The sequence below is a fragment of the Tachypleus tridentatus genome, chromosome 8 (assembly GCF_004210375.1).
Source record: "Tachypleus tridentatus isolate NWPU-2018 chromosome 8, ASM421037v1, whole genome shotgun sequence".
Classification (NCBI taxonomy): domain Eukaryota; kingdom Metazoa; phylum Arthropoda; class Merostomata; order Xiphosura; family Limulidae; genus Tachypleus; species Tachypleus tridentatus.
This window is the reverse complement of record NC_134832.1, coordinates 94,840,880-94,863,095: the sequence shown is the minus strand read 5'-3', so window position 1 is coordinate 94,863,095 and position 22,216 is coordinate 94,840,880. Positions and strand designations below refer to the sequence as shown.

Sequence of the window (22,216 nt, the reverse complement as noted above, 5' to 3'; positions counted from 1 at the left end):
ACTGAAATTAGATTGAAATTGTTCGCTCAACCATTTGATTTGGCAGTGGAAGACAGTCCTGATGATTGCCAAATGGAACTCATTGAACTGCAGGCTGACATGGACACTAAAAGGAAATTCTCTGAAAACAGTTTGCTAGACTTTTTACAAACTCTGTGTACGTGAAAAGTTTCCCAATTTGTCCCGTCATGCACAAAGAATTGCCTCCCTTTTTGGTAGCACCTACTGCTGTGAGCAATTTTTCTCCAAAATGAAGCTCATCAAAACCAAATGTAGAAGTCAGCTGACTGATGAACATTTGACCAGTCAGTTAAGAGTGGCAACCACTTCTGTCAAAGCTGATATTGACAAGCTCTGCAAGGACTCTAAATTTCAAGTGTCGCACTAAAACGATCACTCATGCAAAAATATAAAATATTATTGCTTGCATTTTGAGAATTTTTTTTAAATTTATTGTGCATGTACACGAATAAGCTTGTTTTTTAAGTGGCCCCGCTTGATTGATGAAGTTGGTTATATGGCCCACCGACGAAAAATGTTGCACACCCCTGCTTTAGAATGTCAGTTGACAAGCCGAACTATTTTTCTCTATTACTATCGCCAAACTATCCAAGCATAGTTCACTTACGTTTCGTCGAGTTATCACGATTGTATTCATTACTTTTAAAATCGTCTGCTCCTTTTTCCTATTTAGGCCTATTTTCAATAAACGTCCATTCTTGTCAATAGTTCACACGGTCAGGTTCAATTACTTTATAGCTCCTTTTGACGAAATAAACTATCCTTCTTATCTCTTTCAACATCGTTAGTCTCACTCTAATATATATTAATCGTTTACCTTCTTCCTCTGTCCAAACGTTTTTTTTACGTGATATTACTTTGTTTGTATTCTGCTGTATCTCTGTCCGCGTGTTACTTTTCTCGCGCATCTCATACTATTTATATGCGTATTATTTAATCATTTTCACATGACTTTCGATAACATTAATGAGTTACAAACACAACGCACAACTCTTAACAATTTACTTTTACTTCACATTAATTACTTTTAATTATCTTGTTAGGAACAAAACTAAACAATAATAAAATATTCACTTACAAAATAAACAAATTAATATCTAAACTAAACAGTATTTTATGCCATAACAGTTACTAAGTCAAATACAAATCAGCATTTCAAAAATACTGAAATGAAACCTTAAACAATATTACATTACTCATGAAAACTTTATAAAAATGTAACAGATAAACCATTTTCATCATGATAAAATACAGAATACAAAACAATAAAAGCAATTTAATAAACCATTTAAAAGCATATACTATAGTTACAGTATAATAAACCTTTACAGAAAAACATGTTACAAAGAAAATATAAATGTTATTTACCACAATATAGAAAATACACAGAAAAATTACCATCCATAAAATATACTAAACAAAATACAAAGCAAGTCATTTAGACATAAATAACTGAAAAAGAACAAATGTGAGAAACTTGCAAAACTTTGAAATAACAAAAAAGAAAATACACTTACCCAGAATCAGTATATGGAGTTGCTCCAGTTTATATTAATTCTGCCAGTAGATCTCAACTGTAGCTAATGCTTTACAAATGGCTGTTATGGTGGCCCACAGTATATTTCTGGCTTTGTCAGCTAATTTATCCTATAAATGATTCTCTTCTTTGACTACAACTATCCTTCTGTCCGATATAGAAGGCCTTGTCAGCAACCAAGAATGTGTTCTAGTTTGGGCTTAAATGGAATCTCCATGCTCAGTCTTTCTATAGAGCTTCGACATTTTTCAGAGTGGAAGCTTCTTGCATTTTCTCCATTACATAGAATTTCAAAATGACAGAGACAGTCCCTGAGATAGCTATCTGACTTGCACCACTGTGGTAAGAATGGTGTTGAACCTGATTATCAGATCTTCAGTGGCAGCTGATTTAGAAACCTGTCCCTCTCTAACATCCCCGAAAATGGGTCAACTCTCAAGGGGATCCAAGCTCATAAAATGTTAAATGTTTTCTTTGGCTCTGGGATGTAGTGTTATAATTAAATTTGTGAATACCTCTGATGGCTTTGGTGTATTGAGATATTGCATTCAATAATAGGACTGTCAGCATGGGTAGTGTGGTCAGGTGCTAGGCCACTTAGAGGTTTCAGAATCAGCGAAGTTGTAGTAAATGCTGCTCACTCCATGACGAGTACATCCAGTTGATACTTGAATTACATAGCACTTTTAACTGCCATGTGGCTATTCAACCTAAAGATACATCATAGCCAACCCGATTACAGACACAGTGAGCATTTGTATTCATGTAATATGTCATCAAGCAATGCATTTTCATCCACGGAATCTGCCATAATAAACAGCAGGATGGTACTAGCAAATAAAGGACTAACAATGTCATCCATCCCTTCACTGTAGAACTCATCTTGGCTATACTGGTCTTCATTAAATTGTTACTCTATTATGCAGTGGAAGATATCTTGGTAGACCTTTGGCAATACGTCAGGACAACTACTTGCTAACTGAAGAAAGAGAAAATGTTCAAGAATTTGACATTCAACAGCAAAAGTGCAGACTGAAAAATTTAAGATAAGGCGAGTTCTACTTGATCAAAGTTTCAATCAAAAGTGTTTTAATTTCTTGATTACTGTTTTAAAATACTTAACAAATTAGGTCATAACTCTTTAATTAATTGAGTGACATTTCCACAGGTTTTGCATATACTCACCAATAAAAGACGTTTTTCTAATGTCTGTGGACTCAAAAATTCCCAGGTTTCATTTGGTTTCTGTTTGATCAATGTCTTTATCCTTATTCCTTTTATTGTCTCTACCAGAAAGGAATGGTGCCTGAGACTGCAAAAGAAATTCCTTCAAACATGAGCTGACTTAGGCTAAGCAATTTTTACATTATCTTTCCTTTTCCTTTGGAAGGAACCTTCTTTAAGTTACAAGTTTAATACTAATTTTAAGCAAGAGTTACTACGTTTCCCTAAACTGGTGTTATTTTTTGTTTCACTGTAGTACACGTATAGCCTATATTTTCATAAATCGCAGCTAGATTTTTTACTGGAACAATGTTAAGAAAGAAAACTTAATAAACTGTGTTTTTAAATTTTTTAATTTATATGATTAAAATATACTATTACAACATCTTACATCTTAAAAATATCAGGCTACATCATATACAAATGCAACAGTGGTTTTAGACATGAAAAAGCTAGTAAAGATGTACATGCGATACTGCTTTCCAATCATACAGTCTCAAAGCACATTAAAAATATTTAAGTTTTAATATTTAACAAAAATAAGGACTGTTACTTGGGATGTTAAGAAGAATGATTTACAGAGAAAGATGATAATAAAACTTAATTCAACTGATTTAAATAATCATTTGAATGAAATATATATATATATATATATTCATTAAAATATATTATAATTTACAAAATAATTTATGACAGAGTTTTATTTTGACAGGCTAAGATATCTATTTCTAGATCATTGTATTGAACCTGTTCTTAAAAGAGTCTTCCTCTGATTCCTCCATGGAAATATCACACATATCTTGATATCATGTTTATTTCTTACATTTTTTGATAATGTTTTAAACTTATGTGGTTCATTGTTGTCTAATGGTGTGTAAAAAATGTTGCCACTAGTGTATTTTAAATATATTGTCCAATATTATTGTCAATAAATTTAAGTCTATCACAATGACTAGCTTAAAGTGTGATATCATGATATTTTACATAGTTATGTTCAAAAATTAATTAAACCACATTGTTATAAAGGTAAGTCAACAGATGTGATATGAAACGTAATTTCTAATTCAAATCTTTATATAATCTAAACTTTAATCTGTTAATTTCAAAGAGAAATATTGAAAGAATTCTCAATATTAATCATTCTGTCGTGACTTTTAAGCTCTGATTTTTCAATTCCACAATCTTATAATTTCAGTATTGTTTTTTTTAATTTCGCTCAAAGCTACACGAGGACTACCTGCGCTAGCCGTCTCTAATTTTGCAGTGTAAGACTAGAGGGAAAACAACTAGTTATCACCATCCATCGCCAATTCTTGAACTACTCTTTTACCAACGAATAATGGGATTGACCGTCACATTATAACGTCCCCACGGCTGAAAGGGCGAGCATGTTTGGTGAGACGGGGATTCGAAGCCGTGACCCTCGGATTACGAGTTGAACGCCTGTCCATGCCGGGCCTATAATTTCAGTAATAAGCTCCTATATGTTACAATCAGTTACAAACACAAAATCATGACAGCTATTTGATTTTGGAAGTCATAGAATAATAGTCTGTAATAGTTTCTTTGTCCGTGCGCTAAATAATCCTATTTAAACTTCTTAAGAATTTTTTTAACCTATTTACAGCTTACTTACAAACGTAAATAAATTATAACAGTTTAGGGACACTCCATTCTAGTGACTGATACAATATTGTGTTCTAATATGCATATTTGAAAGCTACATGAACTCTTCCCTTCTTGGATACACAAATTTATGAGAAAAATTAGGCTTATGCTTTGATCCATATTTGTTTACCTGAAACAGCTTATGGATTCTCGCTTTTATTTGTTGATTCTGGTTGACGAAAAACTGATTATTTGATCAACAGCACGTTCAATAAAGTCATAAAATTGAAATAAAACATATGTAAAAATGTTAAGAGTGGAAAGAGTGAAGATAATGAATTTCAAAAATAGAAATAACTTATGCATGCAAAGCAAGAGAAAAAGTATTATTAATTTTATTTCATATTATTTTAACTTTTCATTTGAATGTATATTTATGATTTTGTTACAGATAATGTTAACGTAAAGAAAATGAGAGGTTATATGTAAAGTTTAACCAAAACATTTTTAACATCCATTGAAGATACTCTAGAGTTTATACAAACATAATTATACAATATTAAAACTGTAAGAGGAAAATAAGTATTTTAAGCATAGAAATCTTACTCCATAAATGCTTCAGAGATTCAGAAAAAAATTTTAGTAGAAATATGTGATTAAAAATTCTGATTTTTGTGTACAACATACTTGCAATGTTTACCAAGAGTTCACCACATTTGTCTGAAAGGTATTTAATAAATTCAGAGTAATAGTAAACGGTTTTATATGTAGCTTTAAGAAATACTAGGTCGATTTAGTTGCCTCATTGATTAAATATGTTATCTTGTTTTGTTTGTAAAATGTTGTAGATGTGTGAAAGAAATATGTGCTTTTAAACTTTTAGTTATACCAACAGCTTTAAACGAGGTTCGAATATTAAGTATTGAAATTCCTGATAATTTCCGTATAATTTCTACACGTAATGTATACAATAACAATGATCCAGATGCTGCCGTTAGATTAGACCAGAGTTAGTGAAATGCCATTGTGACAAAGACCGAGAAAGACATTAGAAAAAAAATTAGAAGCTACATAAAACAAAAAACATCTTAACAGTTATAACGCCACAAACCAATATCTTTTATTTTCGTGTCTGACATCCGTCCTGTAATGAATAATTTGTAACCAGCCAAGTTTTTACAGTATTCCATAATTTTATGGGTTAATCTATTGGTGGAGTCAACAAGATACACATAACTATCACAATATATAGAAGCTGATCATGTTTTGACTTGTCATCATAATCAGACAAGGTATTTGCATAAATAGTAGTCCAGACCATCTGTGGAATAATATAAGAATCGAAAACAACAAAATCATCCATAAAACGTATATAAACTTATTTTCATGGTCATTTTGGTATAATTTTCAAAATTCAGAGTGTATTGTGTGAGTTTTATCGTTGCATTGGTTTAAAACACTGGACGAGTTGGCATCCAAAACGGCAGATGTCAAAGGTTTGCTTCTGGTAAATCACGTGATCTTGAAAGGTCAATTATAAGCAATCCTTAGCTCATTTGCTAAGCTGTATTACTCATTTGAACACTCTATATTCTGAGACATTTCTAAAGAAATACACACACACAGACTGAATGTGTTTGATAGTATAGCTATATCAGGATATGTGACGTAAAATATAACAACAATTAAAAAGATTTTCACCTGTGACCAGAAAGTGGTTGCATTTTGTTTGTTTTTAAAAGTTTCCTGTTTTTAACATAAAAATGAATCCAAAAGTCTTAAAAATAAAACAAAATATGAAAATGAATACAACAACGGATCATATTGATAATAAAAAACGTATTACATTGTAGGACAGTAATAGCATACTACACTTATGTATACACAATACTGCAACTTTTTAGAAGTTAGTATCCTACTCTTTTGTATTTGGTTCATTTGACACCTTCAGATAACGATTATACAATTACTATATACTTTATAAGCATATATTATTACTAAACCCAATACAAATACATCAAAGTTGTTCAGTGTTTCAAAAACTAGTCAACCAATGTGTTTAGCCAAACGATTAGGATTTATAAGTTTCTCTCAGGATGTGTCACATTATAAGCTACATTTTAAAGTATTATTAACTACGTTTTACTGCCAAGTTCATTCCTTTACTTGATAATAAGATAGTTTACTTAAACTGAAAGCAACTCTGTAAAAGGTAGTAATATGCGCACTTTGACCTACCTTCATGATTTTAACATCAGCTTGAATGTAAGAAGTTTGTGTTTTTCAACATCTTGAGTGTAAGACGCTACCCTCCCTTTAGCTCAGAGGTAAGTCTGCACACTTTGCAATGCTGAAAACAGGGTGATAATACTCGTGTTGGGCATAACACAGACAGCCCATTGCGTAACTTTGTGCTTAACAATAAGCAAACAGTAAGTTAATATTTAAAGAAAGTGTGACGTACATTAAAACAAAATGTGCGATCTGAGGAGATTTAATAGCAATAGTCTAAAAAAAAATCCAACCCAAACTAGGTAAATGCATTGAAACTTGGTCCAATCCTGGTATTTTAAAGGAACTTCTAATGACATATTATGGGTTCAAATACTTTAAAGGAAGCTTCGTTGCAAGATATTAATATCAATATGTCCGAAAAAAAAAAGTGCAAGATACTGAAGCTAAATAGGATCGTGTTAGTTTTGGATCAAGGTGTAGAGAGATAAATCTGGCAGTTTTCGATATAGAAAAATATATATATAATATGTCAAAACTGTGTTAATAGCAATGCGGAAACGTTATTGTACCTCTAAATACCAAACGGATTGAAATTAATACTAATGCTATAAAACTCACTTCGGATTGTCTGAATAACAAGAATAATTCAATTTATAGGTAATGTAGAAACTATCTATGCTTATGTATGGAAATTCTGAACATTTTTTGAATAAATAAACACTCTCATTTCTAAACTAAAGATAAAGTAATATTAAAAGGTTTATTTATCTTGTACACAACTGAGTACAAGTACATTGAAATGATCATTTAGTCTTAGTGCGGCATAAATATACGTCATTGATAACTTTTCCTGTTAATACATGAAAGGAATATTAATTACCAAATCATACTGACATGTACAAAGATGTGTATCATCTCTTTTGATATGAACATCAGAGCATGAACATGTTTACATTAACATTACCTTACAAATCACCGTCAATCACATCTTTAAATGACGCACACGACAGTTTCATAACACGCATGAAATGAGAAAGGAAAACTACATTCATGAAAAAAGGTAAATTACCAATAAAACAAAACAAAATGTATATATTTTTAAATACCGCATCACGTAACATTGCACGTGGTCTTAAGAGTACGATGAAGATTTAAAAAGTGTATGATTACTTTATCTTGTCCATAAAAAAATTAACAAAGGAAAGACAGACCTGTAAAATTTTAAAGATACCAACATAAAAAATACTATTTTCTATTTATAAAATGGTGAAATTATGAGTTTTTAAACTACCATTTTCCTCATTCCTTATCCTAAGATTTTCTAGGATCAAACATTTAAAATTAACATTTTATGCTAAATTTATGTATTAATTAGTGTGGACTTGAATTCCATTAACTATTTCCTTTGACAACACATATGACAAAATGAGCTTTATAAAAGGAAAGACAATGGGAAACTTCATTCAACAGAAAGGCTATAATAACCAGTAAATGGTAAATAAAACCTAAAATTAAGATCAAATAAACATAAAAGTAAATATTGTGTGAACGACCTCTGCTAATCCTATTAGATATGTTGGTTTGTTTGTAATTAGGCAGAAAGCTACACGGTTTCTAGCAGTGTAAGTCCGCAGATATACCGTTGTGCCACTGGGGAGGGGGCCTAAAAATTAACTACTGATTACGGCAGGATTGTTTTTTGTTGTTTTTTTCGAGCAAAACTACACGAGCGCTATCCATCCATAATTTAGCAGTATAAGACTAGAGGGAAAGCAACTAATCATCACCATTCACCTCCATCTCTTGAGTCACTTTTACCAACAAATAGTGGGATTAATCGTAGCTTATAACGTTCCCATGACTGAGAGGGCTAGCATGTTTGGTGTGACGGGGATTCGAACCCATGTCCCTCACATTACGAGTCGAGTGCCTTAACCACCTGGCTATGTCTGGCCAAGTAATTTGAGGGGCCCGGCATGGCCAAGCGTGTTCAGGCGTGCGACTCGTAATCTGAGGATCGCGGGTTCGCATCCCCGTCGCGCCAAACATGTTCGCCCTCCCAGCCGTGGGGGCGTTATAATGTGACAGTCAATCCCACTATTCGTTGGTAAAAGAGTAGCCCAAGAGTTGGCGGTGGGTGGTGATGACTAGCTGCCTTCCTTCTCGTCTTACACTACTAAATTAGGGACGGTTAGCACAGATAGCCCTCGAGTATCTTTGTGCGAAATTCAAAAACAAACAAGTAATTTGGGGACTCTGGATATTATTGTTTTAGAAACAAGCAGCATCCAATGAGTTGAGGACTTAATTAAAGGAAGTTTTTGAATTTTAGTACTTTAAATAATTCTATTTTCACATTGTTTTACAATTATTTATAATATATATATAAAGGAAGAAGATCATACTTAAGCCTGTTTCGTTTCGAAAAAAACTGTAATTCTTATACAATATTATTGGAGATATATTATTGAAATAACCTATTTCACAATTAAATAAATGTTCAGAAAGTATTATTATTATTATAACAACAGGTATAAATATATTTAGCATATCTTTCGTTTTCATAGAACCTATAACAACGTTGTCAATGGTATGACTCTCCTACCTACTAAATTACAGTGTCTTTACACAGTGTGATTTTAAAAATGATAAAACTGTATTTCGCAACACAAAATATCTTATGATAGTTAAGTCAACAAAACTGATTTTTAAGAACAAAATTTTTAATCGCAACTAATTTTTATAGAAATCAGTTAACTTCATAGTGCGATGACATAGAAGCTTAAAGTTTAGAATAATTAGCAAGTTGAATTTGTTTCCCATTAATAAAAGTGACTGTTAAAATCTGATAAGTATTTACATGTAACTTCAAATTACACTTCTGATTAATTACGTTGATTGACATAGATATCTTTCAGTATTTTATGCCTGAACCTGAATGTTAATATTTTCATATCCATTTCTGCGAAACACAATTTAAAAAATATATAAATTAATCGCTACATTTTAAAAAGTTCCGAGATGAAACACTAAAATTTTACTTAAATAACAAACCAGTTTGGCAGTTTTATTAAAAAGGCGGTGTAGAATTTCAAGTGTATGGTTACACAGTTTGTTTGTCGTGTTGAAACACCTGCTGTATGTTATGGTAGTATATTGGTCGACAGTCTATTGGAAAGTTTCCTAACTGATTAACGTTTCGACATAAAGTTCAACTTCCATTAATGAACATGATTTACATATTGTCCAGGTATCAATAACAACTGTTAAAGTCTGAAGTTGTTGATGCACATGAATACGCACATGGGCAAATCACTCATACATAAACGTGTGAACGAACATTAACTGAAATGAGACGACTGAGTTTGGCCCTGATATACTCTTGCAGTAACGTAATTTTGGTTTCGTCCTTATCTATCACATGACAGCTTCAATTTTTACGTTTAGGCTTATAAAACACGCTCTGTTGATCAACATAAGATTTAATGTTTCATAAATAACTAGAACAAATACTGTTCACATTGAGGTTTTTGTATCATATCCTCTATTGACCTAATTTAGACATATGTTCAAATTAAAGCTAATAATTTATCTTTTGCTATTACATTCATAAAAAATGTTGAAGGGGTGGGCCTGTTGGAACCGGAGATGAAATATTAGTACTGGTAGGCTCGATTCAAGACTGCCTGAATTACTTTGATGTTTACGTTAAACTGGCTCAGTGGCGTACATTCAATCAATCGCAAAATGTCTTTTGAAGTCTAGGCTATCCGAACACCTCAGAAGTGCACATAGCGCAATGATGGATGATCAAATGGGATAATAAAAAACTTTAGACTTTAAATCTATTACCATATACTTCATATCTGTGCTATTTTATCCAAATTATTTCGAATTATATTGTACATTTTTCTTTTATCGAACATTATTTCTATGCTTGAAATAATTTAAATTATGCCTAAAATGGATATGATTTAGTGAAAATTGGAATCAGGAACACGAAAATATTATCATAATTGCCTTGTGTAATTAAAGGTTTTTTATTACAAATAAAAAATAATAATTCAACTTATTTTTATCTGTATAAGTTATACACACAAAAAGCCAGTATTTTAGTTAAGTAATGCCATTACTTTATAAAGGTTTTTACAAGCCCAATTTTATTAAAAATGGTTGTCATAGTTGCTTTAGAATTGAAAAACAAAGTCTAGTAGTACAGACAGGGACTCATGTATGAACACTATAATATTTCAAATTTGCCTTTTGAAAGATTTAGTTTAAATATGATTGTCCAATAATTCCAGTGTAATCTTAGTTGTACAAGTATTGCCTAAGTATTTCATGAAATGACCAGCTTTACTTAACTTGCCTATTCATTGCAATTTGTATGTAGTATCTGTTTAAATATTTCGTGAAATGACCAGCTATTACGTTACCGGTCTAATCGTTGCTTGTGAAATGACCAGTTTGTAGTTAACATGACTATTTATTTCAACTATAAGCATTTGTGTGCAGTATCTATATAGCTCTTTCACGAAATGTTTAGCAATGAATAGACGAGTTATGTACGAACTAGTTATTTCGTGACATAGTTTCCGTATAAATATTTCACGAAATTTTGGTTTTTGAAACATGAAATAATGTGACAAAAATCCATTGTTTGCTGATCCAGCAGCAGTAAATGGTGTTAATATTTTGTGCTCCCACACTGGCCTAAAATACATCATATAGCATACAGACTTCTCTGACTTTGGTAGACGCCTTTATGGACAGTGACCCAGGAAAGAAAAAAAAAATAAATTTTATTTTCCTATCCTTGTTCATTACGTTCCGGCCCTCGGTAGTACAGCGGTAAGTCTACGGATTTACAACGCTAAAATCAGGGATTCGATTCCCCTCGGTGGGCTCGGCAGATAGCCCAATGTGACTTTGCAATAAGAAAACACACTCGTTACGTTCTTGCAATATTCTGAGATGAGGTAGATACGAAGATACAAAAAATATACTAAACTACCCACTACGATATCGATAGATATCAAAATTTATCTAGGATCCGTTGAGTAGTTTTTACGCGCTTAACGTTAACAAAATGCACATAGACAATGTTATGCATTATTGTGACTCTGAGCTGCATAAACAATACAAGAAAGTAAAAAAAAAGTTCTTAAATTTATAATGTGTGTACTGGTTTTTGTTTACTCGCATATTTGACAATCTTGTTATTTTTTATTTCTAAAATTAGTATACAGTCTGCTTTTTTTGTAAAATGATGTCTCTTTGTAGTTTTTTATGTTATAACACTAGGCACAATACTTAATTTTACTTATACTATTCACATAAAGAAGGTAAAGATCACTCATTCCAGATTTTACTTTATTTTCGTACAAGACTGTAACAAATTATCAGTTTATTCATTTAATTATCTGCTTGTCCAAAAAAAAAAAAAAGACCGCAGTGAGGGCGCTAGGTTGATAAGCGCTCCCTAGTATTAAATGCTACAACTACAATATTTTTAGCGTTCTTTCTTGGTAAATACAAGTTGGAGCTCTCAGATGTGGTTGTGAAAGCTTTTCGAGCCATTCAGTAGGTGACAGGTCTCCGTGATTTCAAGATACTTTGTACGATAATTCACCCTTCCGCAATGTTAACGACACTGCATTCTACTTTACCAGCACGACCTCTTCTCGTACAAGTTGACTTTGAAGTTTCTGGAGATGTTCATGGTAAGAAAACTATAACACATGTAAATCGTTTTTAAAGTACTCTTTATGAAAAGTAAAGTCAAAATCAGATTTTTTTTGTTTACAAATTAGCAGAGGTAACCGCCCTATGAGCAGCATTTATTTTGGTGGCCTCACATGGATGTGAGGATGATGTGCGCTTGTCATTTGTCCACAAAAGGGGAAATAAAAAAAAAAGGCTGTCAAACTCGTTGAAATAATAAAATTGGTAAAAGTAGGTACCTAAGATTCTCTATGGGTATTATCTAAACCCTTGAAAGTTTCAAAAGTATGAAAGTTGAAAAATGTTAGTTACGGATATACACACAAATCGAAGCTATTCCTTTTTCAAAGAAAGCTACAACAGTTGTTATTTATCTTATATCGATTTCAGTTTTGGAAGAAATTTAAATATTTGTATTGTATTTTATTGCAATGATTTTAGAGGTCGATTTATTTACACCCAAACAGAGTATTTTCTGATACGTGTACACAAATTAAAGACTCTTTGCTAGAGGAAGCTCATTTCAGGGTGACAAAAATACCATCGACAGTGCCTTACTCTTGCTTGTAAGAAACTAGGCTACATGCTTGGCTCAGGATCAAACTTTTACACGAGAACGAGTGTGCCTGTACGGTTATCATCTTCTCAAGAGGTTGCTAAGAATACAGCAGTTTAATATGTGATTTATACAGAGCATATTTCTTCAAGAAGCTTGCTTATCAATTCGACTGAGAAATTTCACAGAATGTTTGCAGAATTAAATCACAATTTTCATGAATATTTTTACACAAAGAGCCACCTAAACTCTAGCCACTGCGAGTATCGAAACTTAATTTTTTCTTTATAAGCCCCCAATCGTTGGGAGGGGCGTATATTAGGAAGAAAGTATGAATTATTGTTATTCACTCATGAGGTTCTTTGTAAACTGATATATAAATATAGTTTTTTTTTGTCAGCAAGCCAGTTATTTACTGAATTTTGCAACATTTTCCGATAAGCTACGTGGTTAGAATACACACGTTTAACTCTCATCTCTTTAAAGAACGGTACTTAACCACTGTATCTGTAGTCGTGAGCCGAAACAAAAACAAAACAAAGTAATGTCATTGATGGTTTATTATCAAATCTGGCGTTAACATGAAATTTTGAGAACTAGGCCTAGAGGAAAATAAATAAAAAATGAACGTTGTCAAAACAGCCTTATCAATTTAATAAAGAATGAACGTAGATAATTTTGTCTCATCAATAATAATGAAAGTAGTTTAATACAGCTTTATCAACAATAAAGAATGTACGCAGTTAATACAGGCTAATCAGTAACGCTAATAATATCACTTGTAGATAATACTAAACATTAACAGTGAACTTGAGCAAAATAACTAAAAAGGAAATTAATCCTGCATTCAATTGGCACAATTTAATGCACTTTATATTCAAATTGAACTAAGTTACTTACACTTACTTACTTTTTAATATTCTTTCATCTTATCCGATCATAATTCTAGTATCTTCATTCACTTGTAAAAATGTGTTAACTTTATTTTATTTCAGCTACGTCGCCATGTCAAATACTAGCTTGTGGTTTGCTGGTTATTATGAATAGTTGTAAAGCTAATTAAAATAACGATACTAAGAATAAAAGTAAACAACTATAAAAGTAATCAGTGTTAAAATAAAAATGTTGTGTTATTAATTATTATCCCAAAAGTCTGATTTGTAAATGACTTAAAAAACTGATAAAAATTAAATTGTTTACTTTGGTTAGCACTATAATTGGCCTGGCATGGCCAGTTGGTTGGGGCTCTAAACTCGCAATTTGAGAGTTGCGTGTTCAAATCCCCGTCATATCAAACATGCTCGCCCCTTTTAGCTATGGGGGCGTTATAATGTTTCGATCAATCCCACTATTCTTGGGTTAAAGAGTAGCCCAAGTGATAGCGGTTTGTGGTGATGACTAGCTTCCTTCCCTCTAGGGACGACTAGCGCAGATAGCTCTTATGTAGCTTTGCACCAAATTTAAAACAAACAAAAAAGCACTATAATAATCATTGCTCATGAAACGTTAAAGTATATATATATATATATGTATATATACTTAATTTTTTGCTTATGCAAATTACCCAGACTGCTACTGTGTCTGTTGAATTCCATATGGCTTAATGAGCCTTAGTATTAAACGAAAGACTTTTTCGGCATTCGTTACGATAACAGATTCTGTTTTCTTTTCATGTATATAGAATATCACTCCAATAATGACTTCGAAAATAATGAATAATAACTATTTATTTTTGAAATGAAAAATATCCAACATTTCATGTACAATCCTATCAAAAACAGTTGGAAGCCTTACAAGTTGCAATGTAATATAATTACTTTTATATGCTTTACTCCAAGGTCGAGTAAAATCAGTAGCAAATAGATGTTTTATAAAGTTAGTAAATGTCGTTTATTTATAACTTATTACAAACCAATTGCTTGCTCAGCGATAAGTACTAGGGCTTATAACGTTAAAAATCGGGTTTCGATACTCGCGGTGGGCAAAGTACAGAGAGCCAGCTCATTGTGTAGCTTCGAACGTAACATCAAACAAAGCTCACGGTAACAGCATGCTAAATAACCGCTGTAATTATCAACATATTTATATATAATAGGCTGTAGGACTGGATTTAAGTTAGAGCAACTAGGATTTTTAATTAAAATGCATAAATACTTTTATTAAATGAGTATTTCGCAGTTTGAAATCCAATTCACTTGCCCCGTAATCGCGCTAGTTAAACGCTGGCATGTGTTACAAGTCGTACGTACACAATACGACGGCACGAAGAATAAAGAAACCTAGCGATGCACAAACACAAAAAAGGGGTAGAAACAAGCTGGTAAAAATGCTTGCTGGAAAAAAAAAATCGAGACTATCAAATTTCGGTTTTAAAGCTCTTAAATATGAAGTAACAACAACAAATACTTTTGAACAGGCGATCAACGAGAGACTTGTCGATATTGTGATTGACAGCAAAGTTAATTATCATAAAAGTAATAAAATAATTCAAATAAATAAATGAAATAATTAATATTGTTTTCTTAATTCTCACCTTAAATCTGATTTGTAAAAGGGTTTAAATGACGATTCACTTGCTCACATTGATTAATATTTTAATAGTTGGTATTCGTGGAATCTGATTATATTAAAAACACAAACACATAGCTCTGTTCTCTCGTTTTCTCGGCGGCCTGATGTGCCCTGACATTGAGTGAAAGGCTACATATTATAACATATTTTACGTCGCTCTCACTCATGGGTTCTCACAATTATAATGAAAATCATTTATAGCTAGTTGTTTTATATATTGTTCACCGGTTATTTGAATAAGGTATCAACGAAATTTTGTCAATCAACACTGTGTTTTACATTGTTATAACAGTATAAATATTTTTTATGTACTGGTTTGATATTTCTTGTCTTTTGTGCAGTGAAACGTTTGATTGTTTATGAATTTCGCACAAAGCGACTCGACGGCTGTCTGTGCTAATCGTCACTAATTTAGCAGTGTAAGACTAGAGGGAAGGCAGCTAGTCATCACCACTCACCGCCAACTCTTGGGCTACTCTTTTTACCAACGAATAATGGGATTGACCGTACATTATAACGCCCCCATGGCTGAAAGGGCGAGCATGTTTGGTGTGACCGGGATTCGACCCCGCGACCATCAGTATACGAGTCGAATGCCTTAACCCACCTGGCTATACCGGGCCCACAGTGAAACGTATACGACGAGTTAAAATATGTCGTATACATTCTTATAAACCCCTAGCTTCTGAACGTTCAACTAAAAGTAGTGAAAACTGTGTCTGCTTCAACTTAAGTTCAGTTTTTCCTGTTTGGGATTGCTGTTCCTTATTTGGTCTCTGTTAATTGGTTGGATGTTATCTCTCACTTTGAGAGTAAAATCACCTGTGTCATTTGGTTATGCAGTATAATATTTGCTAGCATTCTAAAGTTGTAATGATTATCTTCAAAACTGTATTGTACAGTGGCAAACTTATGTTAGGAGAACTGACCCCATTCTGGCATGAAGGGAGTCTGCTCTGATTCCTTGTTCTGGGGTCCACGACATTTAAATCCGACCGTATTTGACTTCGGTGCCTTTACTGGCCGATTATGCAAAACTATGTCATCTATTTTTAAAGACAAGCATTCTATTAGTTTTTAGTTAAATGTTTATTTTAAACGAATATAAAACAAAAAATGTTTATTGGTAGTAAAAAAAATATTGTTTTTTGAAGTTTTAATCGATATAATAACATTTGTTGTCAATTTAGTCGGTCACGACTTTTTAATCCCAGTTTCTGAAAATAATTTGTAAAATGTTGTTCTATGGAACCAATATTGGTTTTAATTTTAGTTTTTCTATAACGTGAACATCAACCTCCAAAACGTTAAAGCGGCATATCATTATTGCGACACTCGGGTAATTTGAATATTAAAAAAAAACACTTTAACTGGAAGTAACAAAGTTATCAGGTCACTTTGATTCTTTAGTTTCAACCGATTTTGAATTTTTGATAATTTGTACTCTGTTTCATGACTCAGAGAGTTTTAACAGTTGCACTATTATGAGTAATAACAAGTTAAAATAAAGATTAAATTAATTTATTTTTATCTTTTCAGGTTGCCTGTTCACGAAGGTAAAGTACTGTTTGGTTTTGTTGTTGAATTGTTAATATAAGCTACATCACGTACGGTGAAAAAGAAGCATTCACGGTAAGTGACAAAGAAAATACGAGGGTAAAGAAATCATGATACACCAGGGTAAAGAAATCATGATACACCAGGGTAAAGAAATCATGATACACCAGGGTAAAGAAATCATGATACACCAGGGTAAAGAAATCATAATACACCAGGGTAAAGAAATCATGATACACCAGGGTAAAGAAATCATGATACACCAGGGTAAAGAAATCATGATACACCAGGGTAAAGAAATCATGATACACCAGGGTAAACAAATCATGATACACCAGGGTAAACAAATCATGATACACCAGGGTAAAGAAATCATAATACACCAGGGTAAAGAAATCATGATACACCAGGGTAAAGAAATCATGATACACCAGGGTAAAGAAATCATGATACACCAGGGTAAACAAATCATGATACACCAGGGTAAAGAAATCATAATACACCAGGGTAAAGAAATCATGATACGATACATCTAAAACCTACTTTAACTACACCACTTTCGCAAGCTTTCAAATTAAAAAATATCAAATAATATTTTAACAATAATATCTCTTTAGAAAACGCGTGTTTAAAAACTTGATTTACAGTAAAATATCACATTAAATCTCCCTGCCTTTCTAATATGTATAATACAGTCTGTCAAAAGAAAAAGCTAACAAACAGAAAGCAAATCGTCCTTAGTGTTACTCACTTTTCTACGGAGAAACTCTAACACACAAAAAAATTAAAACATATATTTTGTAATATTTTCAGATTACTTAGATTTTTAAATAAAAAATCTAGATATAAAAACAAACTGCTACAAGTAGATTAATTGTTCAACTTAAGTATTTGTGATGCCAAACAAAATTATTAGAGTTAGTATCTATGTCGCTATACAAACTCAAAAGTGGTGAAAAGTTCTCGAACCTGTTATCATATAACAGGATAAGGTGAGTTCACACAAAAATCTTCAACTCCATTGTTTTTATTTGTATTTCAGTACAAACAGAAGACTGCAAATGAAGATAGCGTTAGTTAACACTTTCAGTAACATAACCTGTGTTTCGTGAATTATAGTTAATTCCGCACTTACATTCATTTATATATGTGTACCTCTCTAACAGCTCAGTTTTTTTCTTAAATATCTATTTGTATACGTGTTTTTTAAACCTTTTCAATCATTAGTTTTCTTATCAACTGAATGAAAGTTATTGGCTTGTTTGATTATTATTATTGTTATTAAAATAAACAGTGTATTATAATGATTTATAAACAAAACATTTATCTGTTCCTCTACGGTGTCACTAAGGTCTTGTGAATACTTTTGCACATCTTCGAAAAGTAGTATTCCACCACTTCTACTTAGTTACTTATGGGTGGTATGTAAAAATTTTGCGTTACAGCACTTTTGAGTAAACAAGTTAAGAAAGAGCTTAAGTAAGCCTTGTCGCTTGCAAAGAGAAACTACGCTATTCTTGGATCATTTCTGCTCTAACGTTTGCTGTGTGTGTAAAGGAACTGTGTCACACAATGGAATCATTTTCTAAGAGTTAAAAAACCAAACAAACAAGGAGGCTGTTCTATCAGTCGCGGTAGAATATTTATTTTAGAACTGCAATGTATTTTAAACTTTTAGAACTCAATTTAACTTACTTTCTTTCCTAGAAAATCATTTTAAACAAAATTGTAGGTTTACTTTTTTAAAAGAAATGTATCACGACCTCTATTTCCAAAATACAGTTTTTATTTTAACTTCGTATATTTTACCCTATAAATATTTTAATAGAATACAATAAGCAAGATACTGAATTGTAATTCAAATAGTATTCAGATGATTGAGGCTGCATTATGTAAATTTTGAAAATTACGTCAAATAATAAATTCCATGTAGCGTTAACAGACATGAAGATTATAATTTTAGGTTTCACGGCCTTTAACGTGACATCAAGTGCGAAGGTTAAATATAAAGTTGCAAATTTCATATTTCTACAGCTCGTACTGTTAATAATTGACTACGTGTATTAAAAATAAAGTTCTAATTTATCTTCAATATGTGGGATATTCGGATATTAGTAGTCATTGGACTTGGTTTGATTTGATTTTCTGGCAAAACTATACAAGGGCTACCTGCGCTAGCCATCTCTAATTTAACAGTGAAAGACTAGAGGGAAGGCAACTAGTTAACATCCCTAACAGCCAATTGTTGGGCTAATTTTTCACCAATGAATACTGGGATTGATTGTAACTTTATAACGCCCCAACTGCTTAAAGGGTGAGCATATTTGGTGGAACCCTCAGATTGCTAGTCGAACTCTCTAACCACCTAGCAATATGTGGATAGCTGTTAGACAATCTATTAATTGAAATTTTAATACTGTTTACGATGAACTGTACAGTCTCAAATCAGCTATAGAATCTGATACTAGGAAATTATAAGTGACAAATATATAGAGAAAGTCAATTAATTATCTGATTTATTAATGTTGAATAATAAAAAATACCAATATGTCTCGTTTATAGTAAATATATAAAAATATTAAACCGATTCAGTTATTAATAATGTATATTTTGTGTTTGTGTGCATAAATACTTAAGTTTGATATTTTTCAAATTACGTGACCCTCCTTTCTTATAAGAACCACAAAAATAATATTAATTAAAGTGTATTGAAATATTTCGACTGAATATTTCCGTTTGCTAAGCAACCATAGTAATCTTTATTAATTTAATTACGTCATTTTAACCAAACTTTTATTAAATAAATAACCGTCAACATCCAACTTTTAAAAAAGAACTTCGTATTTATTTAAAGTGTTTTAAACGTATCATTTTTATTAATATATGTCTGTTTTAATGAGTTATCAGAAAAAGTATTAAGTTGTATTTGTTTTACATTTCTCTAAGAGTACGTTTGTATCACATTTAGCTTATCACTTATGATTTATTAAAGACACACTGCAAATGCTCCTTTATCATTAGGATTTATCATTGAAATATCTTTGTTTAGTGTTTAAGGTTAAAGAGTTTAAGGTTGTGATGTAAGAATAATAGATGTTCTGCATTTTTTGGGAGCAGTTGTGTTCTTTTTTCTCATAAGTGTTGCCAACTTCTGAGAACAGACGCTTACTACACAAATTGCTGACTAGAGCTGATAGTAATTATTGTGGTGAGATAACACTGGAAATGTCTTTTTACAGTTTCCATCACAGTAACATAATATGTGTTAGAGAAAAATATAAATTAGCTTCACTGAAGACAGAGATTTCTTTGTTATTAACTTTTTGACCAATGTGATTAACACCACATACATTTTCACTGTAATGATCCCCTAATGAAGCATGTGTTTGCTGGTGTGAGGTTTTAACAAGTTGTGCTGCCATGGTGATGAGACATCCATGTCACTTTCATTATCTGTAGAACCAAGCGTATTCTAATAGTTAGTACCTAGGCTATTGACGGTTTGCATTTCATTACTACAAACAACAACAAAAAAACGTTCGTTAGGGTCGTGAAGCTCTACAAGATTAACATTCAACCCTGACTGTTCGGTGTAATAAGAGTAATGACAGAATTACTGTGGAATAGCTTACCTACTTCTAGCTTACCCACTCAAAATTAGGGATACATACGCATAAACAGCCTTTGTTTAGCTTTGTACAAAATCACATAACAATAAGTCAATCCATCATCTATACATATTCAACTACATTTTATTGTGAAAGTGGCAGTACATTCACCATAAAATGTTTATCATTTTATTGTTCTGCTGCTCTTTGAGACATGCTTCATTATAGAAAGAGTCCAAGTGGTGAAGGTGAGATCTGTGTTTCTCTATGCTCCAGAAAATCTACTTTGTAGTCTTTATTTACGAATACATTTTACTGTTTGTTATCTTTTAATAGATAGTGCTGTGGAATATCCGCAGAGCTGAATACGTCCTGAAGCAATTAAATATGTTTGTTTAATAATCTCTACTAACGATTTTAGCAATTTTCAACATATCTATGATAGAGTCCTTTGAATTAGGTGTGATTTATTTTTTGTTAGTGGCATCGAGGCGTATCGTTCTCTCTTTTACTACAAAAGCTTTTCAAAGTTTTTTTGAATTACGTATTGCAAAAACTCGTTTTGAAGCGTATCTGAGTCGTTTCCAAAGTAATTAGTTTTTTAATGTGCTATAGAAGAGTAATTATCATGTGTAACTATCCTTCTATTGACTTCAGCTTGCCTGAGATTCTAAAGTATTCATGACCAGTGACTGTTAAGTGTGGAGGAAACGCAATTTCTTTGACAATCCGGAATCGTTAGGGACTTGCAAAACATGTTATCCATTATTTCTTATTACGAGTTAATCTACCAATTAAGTAAGGTAGATTATTCAAATCAAATTCCTCAGTTTTATTGTGTAGTTCTGTAGCACGAAAGTTATTAATGTACCAGTTTATTTTTTTCGTAGCACTCTTGAACGGTTATTGTTTAATAAACTTTAAGGATTGTTGTTGTTTTGAATTAAGCACAAAGCTACACAATGGGCTATCTGTGCTCTGCCCACCACTGGTATCGAAACCCGGTTTTTAGCGTTGTAAGTCCGCAGGCATACCGCTGAACCACTGGGGCAAACCTTAAGAAACTCAAGACTTTATTCTTACTTTGTATGTTTGATCCAGTAGACCCCACACTATGTTCTAAATGCTTGTTGTCTTAAGCATTTTTAATTTTCATGTTACTATGAATTGGGGAAGAAGTAGGAACTGCTTCCCTCTGACCAGGACCCGGCATGGCCAGGTGGTTAAGACACTCGACTCGTAATCTCACGGTCGAGGGTTCGAATCCCCGTCGCACCAAACATACTCGCCCTTTCAGCCTTTGGTGCGTTATAATGTGTCGGTCAATCCCACTATCAGTTGGTAAAATAATAACCGAAGAGTTGGCGGTAGGGGGTGATGACTAGCTGCCTTCGTTCTACTCTTACACTGCTAAATTAGAGATAGCTACCAAGATAGCCCTCGTGTAGTTATCCAAACACGCTGTATTTATGAGAGATTAAACGTACCTAATTTTTGAAGCAGTCCACACTTTTAACGTATTTTTGAGATATTAAACTTTCCTCATTTCTTTAAAACCATACACAGCTATAATAT

At 32.4% G+C, this 22,216-nt stretch overlaps 1 protein-coding gene and 1 long non-coding RNA gene across 2 annotated transcripts in view; one reads left to right on the top strand and one right to left on the bottom strand.

Moving 5' to 3' along the window:
* Positions 1 to 1,548: 1,548 nt before the first annotated feature.
* Positions 1,549 to 22,216, bottom strand: part of LOC143222976 (uncharacterized) — a 22,150-nt gene continuing 1,482 nt past the window's right edge. Inside the window, exons 2-3 of the long non-coding RNA XR_013012599.1 lie at positions 2,744 to 2,870; positions 1,549 to 2,537 (exon numbers count right to left, since the gene is read on the bottom strand). This is a non-coding gene — a long non-coding RNA (uncharacterized LOC143222976). The remainder of the gene's footprint in view (positions 2,538 to 2,743; positions 2,871 to 22,216) is intronic.
* Positions 12,130 to 22,216, top strand: part of LOC143222975 (acylphosphatase-2-like) — a 22,193-nt gene continuing 12,106 nt past the window's right edge. The window contains exons 1-2 of the mRNA XM_076450273.1: positions 12,130 to 12,348; positions 17,016 to 17,032. Coding sequence (XP_076306388.1) covers positions 12,267 to 12,348; positions 17,016 to 17,032 — 99 coding nt within the window. The 5' untranslated portion in view covers positions 12,130 to 12,266. The remainder of the gene's footprint in view (positions 12,349 to 17,015; positions 17,033 to 22,216) is intronic.